The sequence below is a fragment of the Tasmannia lanceolata genome, unplaced genomic scaffold (genome assembly GCF_043159265.1).
Source record: "Tasmannia lanceolata isolate RefF3 unplaced genomic scaffold, GAP_Taslan_0.1 ptg000019l, whole genome shotgun sequence".
In the NCBI taxonomy this organism is placed as follows: domain Eukaryota; kingdom Viridiplantae; phylum Streptophyta; class Magnoliopsida; order Canellales; family Winteraceae; genus Tasmannia; species Tasmannia lanceolata.
This window is the reverse complement of record NW_027518696.1, coordinates 6,386,849-6,405,631: the sequence shown is the minus strand read 5'-3', so window position 1 is coordinate 6,405,631 and position 18,783 is coordinate 6,386,849. Positions and strand designations below refer to the sequence as shown.

The following is an 18,783-nucleotide window of genomic DNA, read 5'->3' as shown; positions in this document are numbered from 1 at the left end:
AAAATGGACTAATTTGTGAAGGTTTATACACGTCCATTTTACCTCCACAAATCGTAGGCTTGGGATGATCCTATGGATCTGACTTTTCGTGGACACCCTATCTCTGTGAGGACCATTCAAATGAATGGTTTGGATCACCCAAACAATGTGGGCCCCCACTGTATTTTAAGCTAGTGTGTAGGTAACTTACCTACTCAAGTGTGTAGGAAATGTTTTCTTATATATATATATATAGGGAAAGTGTTTCTAAGCACGTGTTTAGATAAGCTTATCTAAGCACGTGCTCAAAAACACATGTGGCCCACATTTTTTGGGGGATCCAAAGCATTCATTTGGAAGGCCCTTCCATGGATAGAGTGCGTACAAAAAATCAGCCCTATAAGATTATCCTAACCCCTGCCATTTGTGGAGGGGAAAATGGGCAGAAACATGGACACACAGTGTCTGTCCATTTTCCACTCCAACTTTGATTGGGTTAAGATGATCTTATAGGGCTGATTTTTGGTACACCCTATCCATGGAAGGGCCTTCCAAATGAATGCTTTGGACCCAAAAAAATGTGGGCCGCATGTGTTTTTTGAGCACGTGCTTAGATAAGCTTATCTAAGCAGCACGTGCTTATATCATTTATTTTGACGAGACAAGGTATCCCCACGCCATTTTGGGGCTTTTTGGAAACACAACACTAGCCTGTTTTTTATGACCCTAGAAAAGTACATTGATTGAAGGATTGGAACATTTGATCAACGAGATCTGTCTTTGATGACCCAACACGGTCTTTGACGGTCTGGATTTGATCAGCGATATCTGTTCTTATGACCTCCAAAAAAAGGATCAATTACCAATGGGAGACAAAAATTAGATGAAATTATCAACAGAACCCATGCTTTTCAGAAATTATCAACGAGGGACAAAATATGTCTTGTCATTAAAAGCTGGACGAAAATGCTCTTTTCTTAAGCAACACGTTTTGCTTTTCCACTTTTCCCTCTTCTCCCTTCTTTCCCTCTTTTTTTTTTCACTTTTTTCATTTTCAACTTTGTTTTTTTCTACATTACCAGTCATCTTCTTCATCATTCAGCCACCATTAGAGGTGGGAAAACTCAAAATTTTGAAATGTGAGTTCATTCTCATTTATCTTTCAATATCTAGGTTTTATTTTTCATTTATTTTAGGGTTTTGCATTTCTCCTTATCCCTTTCAATGGAGGATGAGGAAGATGAATCGTACGGTAGAAAGAAAAAAATGTGAAAATGAATGAGTGAAAAAAAAACAGGAAGTAAAAACGTGTTCATAAGGGACTTGATAAGCCCATTCGGAATTTGGTAACCCCATTTTAATACTGGATAACCCCAACCCCAGAGACTTGACAACCCCCTTCCAAAACTCCAGTGCCCTTGGGCAATTTTAAGGAACTTGATGAGCCCATTCGTAAATTGGTAACCCCATTTTGATACTAGATAACCCCAATCCCAAATACTTGAAAACCCCCTTCCAAAACTCTAGTACCCTCGGCCAATTTTCAGGGACTTGATAAGCCCATTCTGAAATTGGTAACCCCATTTTGATACCTGATAACCCCAATCCTAAAGACTTGAAAACCCCCTTCCAAAACTCCAGTACCCTCAGCCAATTTTCAAGGACTTGATAAGCCAACTCAGAAATTGGTAACCCCATTTTTATGCTAGATAACCCCAATCCTAGAGACTTGAAAACCCCATTCCAAAACTCTAGTACGCTTGGCCAATTTTTAGGGACTTGATCACCCCATTCGGAAATTGGTGACCCCATTTTTTATACTAGATAACTCCAATCCTAGAAACTTGAAAACCCTCTTCCAAAACTTTAGTACCCTCTGCCAATTTTCAAGCACTTGATAAGCCCATTTTGATACTAGATAACCTCAATCCCAAATACTTGAAAACCCCCTACCAAAACTCTAGTACCCTCGGCCAATTTTCAGGGACTTGATAAGCCCATTCTGAAATTGGTAACCCCATTTTGATACCTGATAACCCCAATCGTAGAGACTTGAAAACCCCCTTCCAAAGTCAAAACGTGTTGTATATGTTAAAGGGTATTTTCGTCTAGCTTTTACTGACAAGACCTCTTTTGTCGCCCGTTAGATAATTTTTGAAAAGCATAGGTCTGTTGATAATTTGCCTAATGTTTGTTCCCCATTGGTAATTGGTCCAAAAAAAAAAAAAAACACGGTATATCTAAAACACACACCTCACTACCTCAGACGCTCAGACTACCTCTGATTTTTTTCAATGGCCATCGCTCCTTTTGCACTCCATCATCAGTTGTTATGCTTCCCGAAGCCAACAGCATGGATTCCCAACAAAATTCATTTAAAATCTCAAAAAGGTCTTCGAATTTTTCTCACTTCTTCTTCATCACCTTCCCAATCAGAAACAGAGCCTCAAACTGCAGAATCATGCGTTAATTTGGGTCTCTCCCTCTTCTCCAAAGGAAGGGTAATTCAGCGTCTTCCATGTATAAAATTTTATTCTAATAGTTTATTTATTTTTCTATGCGATTCCTTCTGAAATTGATGCTTTCCTAATGTGTATATAATACTGTGCGTACGATTCCTATATTTAATCTATGTATTGTGAAATGGGTAGCCATGATCTTCTTTTTTTTGTCCATTTTTCCGTTCAAATTGTTCCTGGAATCAATGATTGATCAAATTGTGTGGTTAGAATTATCGCGTTTTTTTTTAATTTTTATATTGTTAATCAGTGGTATTCAATATTTATCAATTAGATAAGTCATGATGTTTACCATATGTTTTGGGTTTTCCATTCCAATTCTTTTAAATTAAGCTTCACAAAAATGGATGTTTAATATTCTTGCCGTCACGCCGATATTCTTGTTCATTACAGGAATTGTAGTTCCAACATTTAATTCATGTCCTATGAATGGGTGGCCATGATTTTTTTAAACGCCTAGGGATGAATTTTCGATTATTCAGTCCATCAAATCGTGTATCCACATCAGAATCACTTGATGATCTGTCAACGAGATCACGACGAGGAGAGCCCGATCCACTAGAGCGTGTAAGCTAGCTCAACATGAATGTTGTGACAGACCACATGGATAAACGCCGGGCTAAGGAGATGGGAATCATTTGGAAGAGGATAAAGAAGCAGAACCAGGGAGAAGTGGTCTTGGTGTTTCAAAGTAAGGACCAAATTGTGATGGAGTTTTGGGAGACAGGGGTAGAGAGATGGGTGGGTCTTATAGTCTATCACTAATAACCTTAGAAGCAGGAACCTTCTCTCGGGGTGCTGCTCCCACCTCGGAACCTCAATTCGGCGCTCCTTAGGAAGAGAGCTTCCAGGGAGCGCGACCCTAGAGAGACAGGAACCGCTCTAATGACGCTCCCATCCTGCTTCTATTACTCTATAGGTCCCACCATCACCAACTTCCTTACATGAAACTCCTCCAACTCTTCACAGTACTTCATTGGAGCAAGTACAAAGGCTTGTCCATCTTCGAAAGCACGAGGAGCGAGTGCACACAAATGAAGATGGTGAAGATGGTTAGAAATTAGCTTGTAGATGTACTTAAATTTTGAAAGATACATATGAAAATGGTTAGAAACTATTATTTTTTGATGTACTTGAATTTTGAAAGATATATAAAGAAAATATTACATACACGCTCCCACGGCGCTCCCAAACTTAGACTCTTCTAGACCCCACGCTTCCCCGCCCCCGCACCCGCTTCGTGGTTCTAAGCTAATAACTTCTATCTAATTAGCCTCTCATTTTTGCGTGGGTTTCTTCCCCTTAATTGATGTTGTTTACCATTTGGAGTGTTATTAACTATTAAGAGTACGCCACGACAAAAATACCCCAATAATCTCTACATCTAACAAAACTACAAAACATAATAGAACCCATTAATTCATTACATTACAAGTTTGCTACTTACTACTGAATTAATTAACATAGGGCTTAACTTGTATATATTTATGAAATTTTCTCTGTGTCAAATTTTTGGTTGTGACTAGTTAAATGATCATATCACCATTGTGCATTGCTGATTGGTTCAACAGTCAAACTGATTGTTTTTTTGAATGGAAACAGTCAAACTGATTGTTGTAACTACCTTTCTTTCATCTCATTTAATCCATATTCCATCCCACAAATACTATCATACGTCTCAGATCAAAGCTTGCAACATCTGAAAATCCACCTTTATTTGTTTGAGAATAACTATAGTACATCTTCATCTAACAAGTTAGAACATCCTTAATATTTACATGCCTTCCCTAGAGCTGCATGATTCATACGAGGTTGAGTAAATCCCGATCCTTTCATGAGCCATAGGTTTATTGCCTCCACTCTTCCTTGAATACACGTCCACTTTAGTAATACAGATACTTTCACATACTCGTCTTCATCAAGTAATATGCTACAAGTATAATTAAAGAACATTTGTCAAATAATTATATCAAACTGGATAATATGTTGCGGCAAATAAGTAGTTGTAATGCGTACATCATCTGTCAGTCAATGTCAAATTCCTATTGGAACAAGTGTAACTAATAGATCGCGATTTAGCATCTCAAGCTCTTCCCTCTTTGCATAAAAGCCACTTGGCATTACTGCATTAGTCTCTCTACCTTCTTAGTAATATCGCCTCCTGCTGCATAACTCATGACCATAGGATAGGACACTAAAGGAGAGATTGATAAATATTAACCTTGTAAGTCGTAACAAGATGGTGGTAATAAAGGCACCAAATGACTAGAGTCGCCAACAAAATTCTGTCGTCCTGTAATAGCAGGGATCTACCTTTTGTCTTCTGCTTGTAAGTAAGTTGACTCTAGAACACGTATTATGATACACAGGTCACAATGTCATAAGTAGACATGCCCATGCAACACCTCCCTACTAGAAATTTTATCGGATACTCCAAACTGCATAGGTTGTCGTCCAGTGACTTAATGAAAATTCGAGATATCCCCAGCCATCTTAAATAGTTCCATACTTCTGAGTCACTCATGAGTAAGGAAATGATGCCATAGGAGCAAAGTCACATCTCAAAACCTTAGGATTTGAGACGATCAACATTGCGTGAGAAGATGATTGTACTTGTTTGTGAATAACAACTCACGCACACATACAAAGATCATCACATATCCATAAATGTCCTAATACAAGCATGTTTTCGAATAGTAACAAAGCTTTATTAAGAAAGGAAAAAAAAACAGACTTCTGACCGAGAAGGTCATCAAAGGAACAACAAGCTACAAGAACAAGCTATATGGGAATCCCTAGAAAGATCATCTGTAAAGTCGGCCTCTTTCCAAACAGGGTGGAAAAAATGTGGAATGACAAGGCATTGGGGTTGGGCCTGTAGCGCAACGGTCTAGGCTTTGTACTTCAACCTTGAGGTCGCAGGTTCGATCTCAGGTTACCTACCGAAAAACTGACGAGGCGATGCCATTGGCTTTCTCAAGAATGTTGGCCACTCTCCAGGGAAAGGGGTGTTCACTGGAGGTCCACTTATTGACATTGCTTGAATCACCCTCCACCTTCAAAGAACCAAAGGTCATATCTTTAGCCAGCCTAAGACCTTGGAGAAGGGCAAGGTCTCCGCTTCACTGTGTCAAATTACTACCACAAAACACTCATAAAATTAAATGATCTCCTTGTTCACTGCTTGACCAAAGTGTGCACAAGCTCCTATTTATGAACCAAAGTAGACAAAACACAAAAACACAACTTGAACATAAGTACGTAATTCCAGTCAAGATATCTACTAAGATTTAAACTTTTAATTTTAAGAAATTAAAATAAACCGAACTAAAACTCAATTAAATATTCCACCAATCAGGCTGCATCACTTTGTTAGTGGTTTCTCTTTCGAGTAGTCAAGATGTTCATCTCTTGAACTAAGTACAGGACTGAACTGGAGTAGCAAGTCACGAGCAACCCGCATTATCTTTCTTTAGATATATTCCCGACATGAAAAGGAAAAAGGACAATCCATTAAAAAAGAGTGATATGTTGTATTAGTAGCCAACATGTTGGCAAATTATTTGAGTATTAATAGCCAACATGGTAGCATATTATTCGAGTAATGTAAGTGTTCAAGTTTCTTATGTCACTTGCTGTGGTTTTTGTTTTTCTACATCAGTAGCTTATTATTGAGGTCTGGGCTATATCCTTTTCTAGTTTTCCTGTGTTGTGAGGTGTAATGTCAGTTTCCATGTCCATATATCTCTCATTACAAGTTTAACATCCTTTCAAAACTTCCCATTCGAAACTCTTTTATAATTTCTTTAATCTCAGGAGTGAAAGTAATCTAAATCTTTGACTAGGTCAAGGGCTAAGCATGCTTAAATCAGCTTAAGAGACACTGCTAAAATTTGGGCATCTGTGGTTATGGGTTTCAATTAACATATTCATAACTATGAAACAAATTGATACAGGATTAGTGAAACAAATAACAGTGCTATTCACTCAATACAAGATTCTTTAGCTGTTTTTGTGGTTTCCTTCAATGCCAACTGATGTCCTGACAGCTTAGGGTGAGCCAAGCTATATCATGTCTTACACCCCATACATTTGGTTGTTTATTAATGATTATCATGTATAACCTTTTACCTTCCAGGTTCTTTGGCTATGTTCAATAACAGTTAGCAGTTCGATTTATGGACACCAGTTGTATTCAAAAATTTCCAATGAAGTTATCAACACGGATGACATGTTCTTCTTATAACTATCGTGTTCACTTGAAGTGATAATTATCCATGTTTATGAATGATCCAGGTAAAAGATGCTCTTACTCAGTTTGAAAGTGCTCTTGCTTTAGATCCAAATCCAATCGAAACCCAAGCTGCACTGTATAACAAAGCTTGCTGTCATGCATACCGGTAGGAACCATTTTCAAGCTATTGTTTGGTCTCTTTGCTGTTGTGGAAATTTTGTACAGCTCTACTTTGGCATATAACGATGGCTTCATGTTTCAACTTTATTTAAAAGACTATGAAAGTTTCACTTGTTTTTCAAAGTTAAGATTGTTTTGCTTTCAATCTTCACACCTAGGCTCAACTCAATTATGTGTCAGTTTTTTTGTTAGAATTCTTTTACCTAAATTTCTCAAGATAACCATTCTGTTCTTGTATTTTGAATTTGTGCTGTTGTCCATAAATTGTTTGCTTAAAAGACCAAAATCTGCTCGAGGTTGTGGATTCCCAGTAATAGTTGGGTGTGTGACCATGGAAATACAACTTTGCTTCTGATCGATAACTAGATTATCATAATTTGTGTGCTCAGTATACATCTTTGTTTAGGCTAACAAGTTCTCAGAAGCATGTAGATTATAGTATTTACTAAGTAGTTCCATACGTGTCTATTGGCCTTTTTTCTGCTTTTTTTTATGATGCTCTTATGCATCCTACATGCCTTATGATTTGATTTTCTTGGCACTACAGCCAAAGACTGAAATAATTTGACATTCTGTAGAGGAGTTTAATCACATCATTTTTTGTGTTCTCTTTTGAGTTAATTTTAGCAAAGGCGATACTTCGTTACCCTTCTTCATGTCAAGTAAATGGCTGGAAGAAGCAAATTGAACCTTTTGGCTTTAAGTTGGTTTTATCTGAATGATTTACATTTCTGTGTGAACATCAGCTCTGGATTTTTCGTGGGTATCAATCTGAGTGGAAGACACCATTACTTGGAACATTAGAGCTGTTAATAGAAATTGATGAATTTTCTTAATTTTTTCTTTTCACAGAGGGGAAGGAAAGAAAGCTGCAGAATGTTTACGGACTGCTCTGCGAGAGTATAATCTCAAATTTAGCACTATTCTTAATGATCCAGACTTAGCCTCCTTCAGAGCATTGCCAGAATTTAAAGAATTGCAAGAAGAGGTTAACTTCTGCTGCTTTCTATGTCATTAATTTTTGTCTTAATGGAGTCTCGAAGGATATTGAGTTTATTTAGTCAGACTTTTCTTCTGCAAGAGGCAATCCCATCTTCATTTGTGAAGTAGTTTTCTCCATTATTTAAAAACTCAGACATGGATAAAAAGTCAAAAAGGTAAAAAGGAGTCGACTTGGGCAAGTCAATAATTGATGCAGTCAATTTTTCATTAACTTGGACAAGTCAAAAGTGTTTTTGATTGACTTGGTAGGGCAAAACTAGGAAAGACCTCCGCCAAGGCGTGAAACCTACTCGCCTCGGACAAGTTGATGATTGACGCGGGGTGTTTTTAAACAGTGTCTCTCTCTCTCTCTCTCTCTCTCTTCTAAAATAGAAGAATTGAAACTTTATTTATCCGCTTTATTGATCTCTACTCTCATTAGCTTTGAGTTTATTTACTAACTCCAATCTTAATTTTCTTTCATGTCAAGCCTCAAATATTAAGTCTCATATCTAGTAACTTCTTTTACCATTCAAAAAACAAAATCTAGTAACTTCTTTTGCTTTGACAGGCAAGGCTGGGAGGTGAAGACATTGGATACAGTTTCAGGAGGGATCTCAAGCTCATTAGTGAAGTCCAAGCACCATTCCGTGGTGTCAGGAGATTCTTTTATGTGGCTTTTTCTGCAGCAGCAGGAATCTCAACCTTTTTTACCATACCCAGATTAGTACGTGCAGTTCAAGGTGGTGATGGTGCTCCTGACATCTGGGAGACTGCTGGAAATGCCGCCATCAACATTGGAGGTAAATGGGGAGATATACCATATAACTATTTTCAGCCACGTACTCTATCTACAACTTGACAAGTTAGTGAAGTTTTCTCTTATAACCAGATACTTAGTGGTACGGCCTTGAAAAGATAATGGGCACACTTAAAATGCTTAGCACATAAGCTAGATAATATGGGTTCTTGCTGGCTTATGCATTGCTTGTAAAATTGCTTATGAAGGGAATTTAATTTAAAAAGGAATATGTGATTTATCCCTTTTCTTTTTTATGGTAACATTTTCTGATTGAAATTGCTTTAACATTTCTCTGCATCTTGATTTTCTAAAGTCCACGTTATTCACCCTTATAGGTATTCAAAACCGATGCATGCAGCTGTGTTTATAGAAAGGCAATTGTCAGTTGACTATATTAAACTAATTTATCAAACCTGTTTGGTTAATTAAAAGTAACCAATGAGAACAATAACATCTGCTCCATATTTCATACAATGATTTTTTACTTAGTTGATGTCCTCCACACCATGGGATTAGCAAAAATAAAGCCATTAATTTTTGGTCAAATAACCTCTAAAACTGACCTTGACAGCAAAAATGTGTCGATCCCAAATTTGTCAATTTTCTTTTATGAAAGGCTAAACAACACGAGAGTTATATTTACCAGGTGCATCAATAAAAAAATTGTTTTGGTGTTTAGGGAACTCACATTTGTTCTTTATCTTTATCTCACCTCTTTAATATCTTTGTCAAGGATAGATGTTTTAGTTGTTGTGCAATTCTCAGTTTGTGAACTCTGTTTGGTGGCTGTTGTCCATATTGTCACCAGTTGTGTAGCTTTACCAGTTCATATTCAGATAAGAAATCAATTATAGAGAGAACAATGCTGTTGAGTGATCTACTACCGTAGAATGCTTGATCTTGCTTCTTGTGGTTATGATGAACCTAGAAAGCCATTATTTTCCTTTCCAAAAAAGTCATTTACTCATGAGCTATAGGTGGCCTTTGGCAGGAACGATCTACGACATGATCAATTTAATGCTGGTTGCTGGCATTGCCCACATGAGTGAAGGCATTCACTGATGCATATTGATTCACGAAACAAGGATTTATTGGAACTTGTGGAGCATATGAGAATTGAGGGAAAGCGCAGGAATTCCTAATAAGTTAAATCTCTATTACCACCATTTTCATATCAACTATCCTTGTTCATTTTGGCGGAAGCATCCCTTATAATTCCAAGAAACATAGAAAAGAACCCCCTTCATCTAAAACCAAAAGCATGAGTGATTGTTGTGTTACCTTGGTTTTAGCATTTAGGAACACAAGTTCGGACCAGAATTTGGCGACTGTAAATAGTAGTTGACTTGAGTGAGCCAATGATTGACATGGTCAATTTTTCATTATTCTGGTGAGTCCAAAGTTTTCGAGTGACTTGGTAGGGAAAAACTTGGAATTCGATAAGAATTAGGCTGAGTTGACTCGGGTTCATTGTTCTTAGAGACTGGTCTACCCCAGTCTGTAAGGTAAAGGACATTGCTAGACTGTGGAAGGAGAGGAATGCACATCTCTTTAAGAATGCATCCGGAAGTGCTAACCTCGTCTATATGAACATTGTATGTCTTGTCACCTCTTGGGCGAGAATCATTCCCTGCTTCAACTTGTATTCTAGTTCGGATATCCGGCACTGCTGGATGGAGTTATGCAACACTGGCAAAAGGGAGGCCCAAATGACCCCTAGATGGTCTTCCCCAGACCCGGGTTGGCTCAAGTTCAACTTTGACAGATCCAGTTTAAGCAATTTGGGCCCGGTTGGCATTGGAGGCCTCCTAAGAGACGATGAGGGAGGCACTAGATGAGCCTTTTCTAGTCCGATTTGGTTTAATGACTCCAATGAGGTGGAAGTGAGTGTGTTGGTTCATGGAGTCCGTATCTTTGAGAGAAACGAGGTTGAGCACCTTTTGATTGAGGGAGATTCCCTCAATGTCATCAGATGGCTGGATGGTTCTCTCCCTCCTCCATGGCGTTTTTCGGCCCTATTTGATGAGATCCATGATCGGCTAGCCGAATTCCTAGTTAATGCCCGCCATGTCAGAAGATCGGCTAATAGCAAGGCGGATCAGCTGGGGGACTACCCGTTCTACCCTAGAGTTGTTTGACTATCTCCCCTCGGCTGGGGGGCTACCCGTCCTACCCTGGAGTTGTTTGACTATCTCCCCCCTGATTCGGATTGCTTTATTTATATCTTCTCTCATTTTGATTGTATTTTTCCTTGTTATCTTTGTTCCGATCTCCTTGATCAGGCGTTTTCTCTTTTTATTAATAAAATATCACCATTAAAAATGGACATTGCTGGACTCCTTAGTGGGCTCTCATATCTAGTAGGTGACAAGATTAACACTAGTAGGCAATTAGGGATTGGAAAAAGTTGAAGGAAAGATCTTGAGAGTGTAATCCTCCCTCTCACATCTCTAATCTTTGCTCATGAGAGATACTATTACAAAACCACCCTTGGTTAGTCAACTCAAATAAAGGGTAATGAAGGTAAATACACATGAGCAAAAAAAGGTAAAACAAGAAACAAATAAATCTTGTACATCTATGCCCAACCATTCAACAATTAACAATGAAATAGGGATTGAGTTAAGGGCAAACTTGTATCGAGAGACTGGAGAGACGTGGCATGGAGCTCAGGCAATCATGGAGACAAAAGATAGAGAAGATGGGTCAGTCATCATCACGGGAAGCAAAGTGGAGGTAAGGGGTGACCTTAAGAGACAGAAACCCCCCATTGCAGCTTGGTTGTCCTCTCCAGTCCATGGGAAGAGATTATGGCAGGAGTTGTGGTCGCTGGCCTGCATCCCCAAGAGTGCCAAGAAGGGGGTTGATTTGAAGGGTACTGAAGGAATCTAAGCTCGCATCAATTGTAGTCACGGCGAGTGGTTTTGCAACTAATGCAGTGTAGAATCCCACATCGGAAAGGGAGAGTCAGTTCCTGGTCTATATATGTAGACCCTTTCTTTTCCTTTGTAGATGCGTTTTAAAACCCAGGAGGGTTTTGACCTAGAACCAGACAATATCTACACAGTGGCCGGGGCGTTACATGCGGCAGGTATCGTAGTTTTAGATTCATTCATCTTCTAGTTAAGTTTATCTAGAGAATTAAATGTTTGGTTTGGAAACCAGTCCTCCAGTTTGTACCAATGACCCATATAAGAGTTTTATCTATCTTTCATGTCCTTTCACATACTTTTCAAAGCATTGGAATCTGGTCTGCATGTTTATGGACCATTCTTTACTTTGCTTGTCTGGAAGTAAGTAGAGCTTTCATACAATGCTACTTTGGTTCGTTTAGATTTGTTCATAACTGATAAGAACAGAACAGGAAAGTGCATTGATGCTAGTAATTTGATTGTAAAACTGACAAAGATTTTGAATTAGCACTGTACAGGTTTTATTGTTCTCGTGGCATTATTTTTATGGGACAACAAGAAAGAAGAGGAACAACTTGGACAAATATCTCGGGACGAAATTCTGTCAAGGTTGCCTTTGCGCCTTTCTACCAATCGGATTGTCGAACTTGTTCAGCTGCGAGACACTGTTAGGCCAGTTAGTATCGTTGATTCTTCTCTTTTTATGCCTGCAAATTACTTTGTGATTTGGTTTTTCCTTTTTCTTGTACTTAATGGAGTTCGGAGTGATTCATTATTTGCAATGATACTAGGTTATTTACTTCTCTGACTCTTATTTACATCCATTATTCATCATTTGTATCATCTTGTTGTACATATTGCGGTTCTAATTGATGTTTTTAGGTTATTTTGGCTGGGAGAAAGGAGACTGTTTCTTTAGCTATTCAGAAGGCTGAAAGGTTCCGAACTGACCTCATTAAACGAGGCGTTCTTCTTATCCCTGTTGTCTTTGGTGAAGATAGAAGGCCGCCTATGGAGAAGAAAGGCTTTGGTGTCCCTGCAAAGGGAGCCTCATCTCTTCCTTCTATTGGGGTAAGATGTAAAGTTCCCATCTACATTATTACTGAAAGTCATCATCCGCAGCTAACAATAATTGTCATTGAACTTAATATCCACTGATGATGGCCAATTCATAGGGAATTAATGTGTTGTGTAGTCATATTTTCTATATAGGGCATAGATGCCTCATATTTTCTATCTAGGGCTATAAATTTTCAGAAGCTTTGTGATGCACAGTATAACCAATTCACATTGGTTGATTTTGTCAAAGAAACCGATTTCTTCCTTGAATTGCATTTTTTTTTGGTTTGTTCTTCAAATGACATTGCTTATCTATTGCTTCATTCCAAGCTTGTTTTCCTGACCTTATTGTGTCAACGTTGCAACTCTAGTTGACTGTTTTTAACTTTCTTCTTTCTTCATTTATTTGTATATGATGATCTTTATTCATTTCTTTATATATGATGATCTACGGTGCAACTTTCATAAAAGTATGAATAGATACTCTTCGGGTGGATGATAGCAGTCAGTGTTTCCTTTTGCATTTGCTGTTGAACCATCCTTTCTTGTATTCATCAATGCAATATTTCTAAACTTTTAATAGCACTCTAGTTTAACCTAAACTTTTTCCACTCTAATAGTCCTAGAGAAGCTTGCAATTAATATGTTTAAGTAAGAATATGTAAATTTTAACATGCTTTCACTGTTGAGAAAGAAAATTGTTAACATGCCTTGGACTTGAAATGGCCTGTTTGTTTGTTGAAGCTTTATTTTATGGCATCATGGACTTGAAATTTTATGTTTGTTTGTTGAAGCTTAATGTGATGGCATCATGGTAGGAAGATTTTGAGAAACGGACTCAGTCTATAACTGCAAAGTCACGCTTGAAAGCAGAGGTGCGGTCTAAGGCCGAGATTGTATCGCCTAATGAATGGGAAAGGTCGTGTCCTGTTTCACCTCATCTACATGTCCTTTAAAATGGTTGCTGTATCTTGCAGAAATTAGATTTTTCTTCTTATTACTGAGATCTTTTACATTCAATTCTAGTTATTTACTTGGCAAAAACTCAAAAGATGAAAAGAATTTCAACGGTATTTTTGTATCATACATTTTTCACTTTATTGTCGTTGGAAGGTGGTATTTTATAATATAAAAAATGTTTATGCATGCTCTATAGCTTTCCAACTTCTGGTGAAAACCAAAGGCATAAATATATTTCTCATCTTGTTACTCTGGTTGTATTTAATTTGTTTGAGCCCTTTTTATTTTTCTATGTGATTTTTTTAATGGTATTTTTCTATGTGATTGCATTTGAACTTTGAACATCTATATCACTTGGTGAATGACATGTCTTGATGGGCTGCAAGTAATACCATAAAGTAAATAAACATTAGTTGGATGATTGTAGCATTGCTCGCCTTTGGTTGAGTAGTTGAGAGTTGGAATTAACAACCAAAGAGTCGTCACCTAGGTTAGGGCGTTGGACCCAAAATTTGACTCTGATCACAATGGATTGATCTTTGATTCCGGAGGGGGTTTACAAATCAGGTTATGGCTTTGGAAGGTGTTAGACGCCATTCCCGTCCAATGGACGTCGGTCTTTACTAATATCTATAAGCTTCTTATGTGATCTTTAGCAAGCTTGATTAATTGGTAATGATTCTTTTAATTATCAAGTCATGCTGACGATGAAACCTAGGTCGTACTTCAATATTAAGGAACACACCATATAAATATATGTAAACATGTCTAATCATATGCATATATGATAGAAGAAACACTAAAGGATGAATGGGAACTGATATGAATGATCAATCCATCAAATTGACATGAATCGATAGACTAACATACGTTCTAACATGGGAATGGGGTAAAATGTATAAAACAGTCAAACAAACATGAAAATGGGGCCCATAAAGAAAACATGAAAATGGTGACTAATACATGGTGTTTCCATAGACTGCTTAGGAACAAAATCGATTGATGGTCATTCCTGTCAATTGATGTGTCAAATCATCGATCAACATGTCGGCCTTTTGATCAACTTTAGACACACAGTCAGCTCTTTTGTTTTTAGTATGGACACATTGATCGACAGGTCGGTCTGCTGATTGACAGACTGGTCCATCGATCAACTCCAGACATAGTCAAATCTGTCGTTTTTAATCCAGGATTTTAGAAGAAACCTTTTGAATGTAAATAAGTGATTTAAAGGGGCAAAGTTATGATATGTTCTTAAGAGATTTGAAATTTAAAAGGAAGTCGAATGGATATGCTAATGAAGCTAGCTCAAACTATATTGCATCATGTAGATTGAAAGAAACTAATCTGAAACATGAAAGGACATTAAACTATTGGAAAGAAACTAGGTACAGCCTAAGCATTCAAGAAAAATATCCATTGAAAAGACGTAAAACAAGAAATTATGAAACTAAAACATGAAATTACCAACTTGAATGAAGAAGGTGGTGGGGATGTGTATAGCGGTAGAGCCTCTTGCTGGGAAGTTTTAGAACTTGTCGTGAGCTTTAGTGAAGCTTTCCTGAAAGCTCTTGTACTCTCTTGGATGATTTTTGTGTTGTCCTTGAATAGAGCCTTATCACCCCTTTTACAGAATCTAGGGCTTAGGGAATTGACCTGAAGAAGCAATATGTGCATAGATTCATTTGGAAAAGTTTGGAAGTCGTTCGAGTGACTTTTGAGTTGTTTGGATGGTGGAGATTGAGTTTTATGGAAAAAAGATTGTATTGTTACTAAGTTTTGAATGATGAGGATCATAGCTAAGGTCTTGCATGAATTCTAGTCTTCCTAGAGGTTTATTTTCAACAGTAATTGTGTTTGGTAAGAATCCCATGTGGAAACAATGGCTTTGGAGGTGGTTTGAGGGTTTCTAAAACTGAGGTTCTGTAACTCACAAGCTCTGTCATCAATCGAGAGGTCAAATCATTCTTCGAGATGCAAGCCCATCGATTGATAAATGTGTCTTTCGATCGATTATTTGCCAATTTGACATCGTAGTTCTCATCCAGTTCTTTCAAGGACGTAAGAATCACCTCAATCCTAACCCTAAGTCTCTGGACACTTTTGGACTTAGATAAAAAGGAAAGGATTTTGCAAAGCACATTGAAATAACATATTTCAAAACTCCGTATAGCTTCTGGGAAAAGGTATTTGACACTATTAAAATATTTTGAAGAGTATTTCAAATCTTATTAACTAAACATCTTTAGGCTTGGATCTCTATGGTTGCTTTCAAAATAGCTATCCTTTTGGTATTTTGACTCTATTTAACAGATGTTTTGGCTCATTCAAAGAAACACAACAGATATTTATTGACATAAACGACCTTTGACTAATGTTAGGTTATGCAAAACAAAATGAGGTGTCTACAGTGATTTATAAACAAAGGCCAATTGTAACGGGTCATTCCAAGAGTATGGTGTCGACTAAAAGAGGAGTATTCTTCTATTTCTGAAATAAACAATGTACTCTCTTTGTGGTTGCGTATTCCAATTGGATGCAAGTATGTAACAAATGCAAATAAATTACAAGGAATCCTAGAAAAGTAGAAAACTTGTTAGATAATTGAATGAACACCACAAAGAAACATATAGATCTTTGCAAGGTATGCTAGAGATAGATCAGTAGATTTGATCAAAACATGATCAAAGTACTGCTAGACCAAAATCTACTGATAGATCAGTAGATTTTTTATTTTCCATTTCCAAAACGCAAATAGGCTTCTTTCCTGAGCACTGGGTGCACAAGATTGTTGGAAGCCATTATTCATGATTCTCTCGTGGCATACACTGCCTTATATTGGTGCTTTAGTTAAATCTGGATCTGTTTTCTGAAGGATGTTTAAAGAGGAAGACCTTTCAACGTTTAGCTGGGCTTTTGTACCTTATTCTGCTTCCAAAAATTTCTAGGCATATTTTCTCTCTCCAGAACCCAATATTATGTTATATGTTATTATGTTCCTTAAATTCTGTCAACTTGGAATAAAGCTTTTCTGGAGAGAAGCAGCAAACTTTTCTCCCTGCTTCAACGATAAGTTTTGTGATGGTTTACCCTCTCAGAGAAATTCCTCTTGTCAACTCTTTGTTATTTAACATAATGAGTTTCTTCAGGTATGGACTTTATTAAAAAAAATATTTGTTAGTACGATATCTTTGTCCTTACGTCTGAGTCTATACTCTTCACAACCTCACCTTAATAGCTTGACATGTATAATTGTCAGTACATATATTTTTGACATGCTTGCTGTTGCCATAAATGAGGGAAATTTTGATTTTAGAAGTTTCCAGTGTAATATAAAGTTAGAAATAATTGGCATATAAGTATAGAAATAATTGGCACTGTAGTAGGTAGCTTGGGATTCAAACTCCATAACCAGTTGGAAGTAAACTAGTCGCTTTCTTCAATTGATATAACCTTTAACCTTATGATAATGCTTTTCCATAGCCATAAATGGTTGCCACAATCACTTTATCATGGGGCCCAGCTTGCTTCACCATTCGCTGTGGTTTTTTCAGTTTTTGATGATTTTTTTTCAGGTGGATATATGATCAACAGAAGTCTGAAGGCGTCAATCCAGGTGAGGACGTGTACATAATATTGCGCTTGGATGGTCGTATCCGAAGATCAGGAAAGGTAAAAATAGGGAATTCCAAAAATAGGGAAGGAGTATCCACTATTTTTTAATTTTTATAGAGCATTTCCTTTCACTATTATTCATACACATTTCTTCTTTATAGGGGATGCCTGATTGGCAACAAATTATTAAGGAGTTGCCCCCAATGGATGCATTGCTCAGCAAGCTAGAAAAATAAACTTTAAAAACCTGCAGGGAAGGATGCTAATAGAACAAATGACAAAAAAAAGCTTCCGCAATTGTTGTAATATCTGTAAATTCATTTGAAGTTGGCAATGTAAGTAACATCTTCTTCTTTGTAGAACTCTTTGATTCCTCTTTTATGCAATCAATTTTGGGAAGGGTGTTTTTGGGTTCATGATACAGAACTCCCTGTCAAAACCATAAATGATCTTATTAAACAAGCAGATTCCACAAAATTTTCACTCAAACTAATTCCATTGTTATCACTAAAGTGAGAAATCCCAATTTCCATCTAGTGGGTAATCAAAGTGCAATATGTTTGAACAAGTGCATCCAAACATACCCAAGGTGATTTAGTAGAAAACCGTTAAAAACATAGAAGAATTGTGGCACTCTTCAGTACCCACATTTCATTGAATCAAACGTGCAAGGGTTAAAGATTGAAGAAGAAAAGAAGCCAATGAAGAACAATATAAAGGGGATTCGACCAGATTGATCTGCTTTCCAATCCTCTACGGAGGAATCTGCCAACAGTGAATGTGGATTGCTTGTGTTGCCTCTGTTATAATATCTTGAGAAGCTGTTTGGGTTGTGATCAATAGTTAATCTCTAATATCTTTTAAATAAAGAATAGTTTTTGGATGCTTAATACAGTATTAGATACTGGGATGTTGTAATTATCAAATTAAAGAGATGACCCTGGTCCAATTTTGATTAGACCCCTTGGGTTTCTAAGAGCCCAATAATCAACAGCTTAAACATCTTAAAAGACATCTTTCAAAAATTGCTTAGATAATCCCATTTCACTCCTCAACTCAACTCAACTCAACTAAGCCTTTGTCCCAAACAAGTTGGGGTCGGCTAATGAATCCTTTAGAAAATTTCCATGAAGAAGGTGAAAGAATCTATCGAGCTCAAATTAAATAAGTCTAATCCTGACACTAGGGTTCGTCTACATGGATCAAACAATTGGAAAGGAAATCAGTCGTTTTGAAGAAAAGAAGAACAAAAGGAGGTAAAAAAGCTTGGAAGGAGGGTGGAAATATCATGTCCCTTTTTTTAAAAGCTCTAATCACATCTTGATTAAGTCAAGAACTACAGACAAAATTTCACTCAACAATATGGTTTATTATATCAAACATTTGCAAATTCAATGGAGTGATTTCGGTTTGTTAGGTGATATGACGACTCATTGAGATCGTTTGGTAGAAGTCATCGGCTGTTGAACAAACTAAAGAAATTTTTGTGTTGATTTTTAGGGTCTGTTTTTCTATGCAAACCGATTGATTTTTTTATTGTGA

At 37.2% G+C, this 18,783-nt stretch overlaps 1 protein-coding gene across 3 annotated transcripts; it reads left to right on the top strand.

Moving 5' to 3' along the window:
- The first annotated feature begins 2,236 nt into the window (after positions 1-2,236).
- On the top strand, positions 2,237-17,640 carry LPA1 (tetratricopeptide repeat (TPR)-containing protein). Of its 3 annotated transcripts, XM_077362195.1 has the most exons (9): positions 2,237-2,480; positions 6,795-6,898; positions 7,765-7,900; positions 8,465-8,696; positions 12,126-12,283; positions 12,490-12,678; positions 13,485-13,585; positions 17,202-17,298; positions 17,403-17,640. In XM_077362195.1, the coding sequence occupies exons 1-9, from the start codon at positions 2,274-2,276 to the stop codon at positions 17,475-17,477; spliced, it is 1,299 nt and encodes a 432-aa protein (XP_077218310.1). In that variant the 5' UTR covers positions 2,237-2,273; the 3' UTR covers positions 17,478-17,640. The 3 variants fall into 3 exon arrangements, 1 of the variants encoding a protein (XP_077218310.1); XR_013236826.1 differs by lacking the exon at positions 17,403-17,640 and having other exon boundaries at positions 13,489-13,585; XR_013236827.1 differs by lacking the exon at positions 17,403-17,640 and having other exon boundaries at positions 13,461-13,585; positions 17,202-17,249.
- The last annotated feature ends 1,143 nt before the right edge of the window (positions 17,641-18,783 follow it).

Bases quoted from the DNA above. Each gene is read 5' to 3' on its own strand.
- LPA1 (XM_077362195.1), top strand. From the start codon at position 2,274: ATGGCCATCGCTCCTTTTGCACTCCATCATCAGTTGTTATGCTTCCCG. The intron at 6,899-7,764 runs GTAGGAACCATT...TTCTTTTCACAG, and splicing joins GCTTGCTGTCATGCATACCG to AGGGGAAGGAAAGAAAGCTG. The intron at 12,284-12,489 runs GTTAGTATCGTT...TGATGTTTTTAG, and splicing joins TGCGAGACACTGTTAGGCCA to GTTATTTTGGCTGGGAGAAA.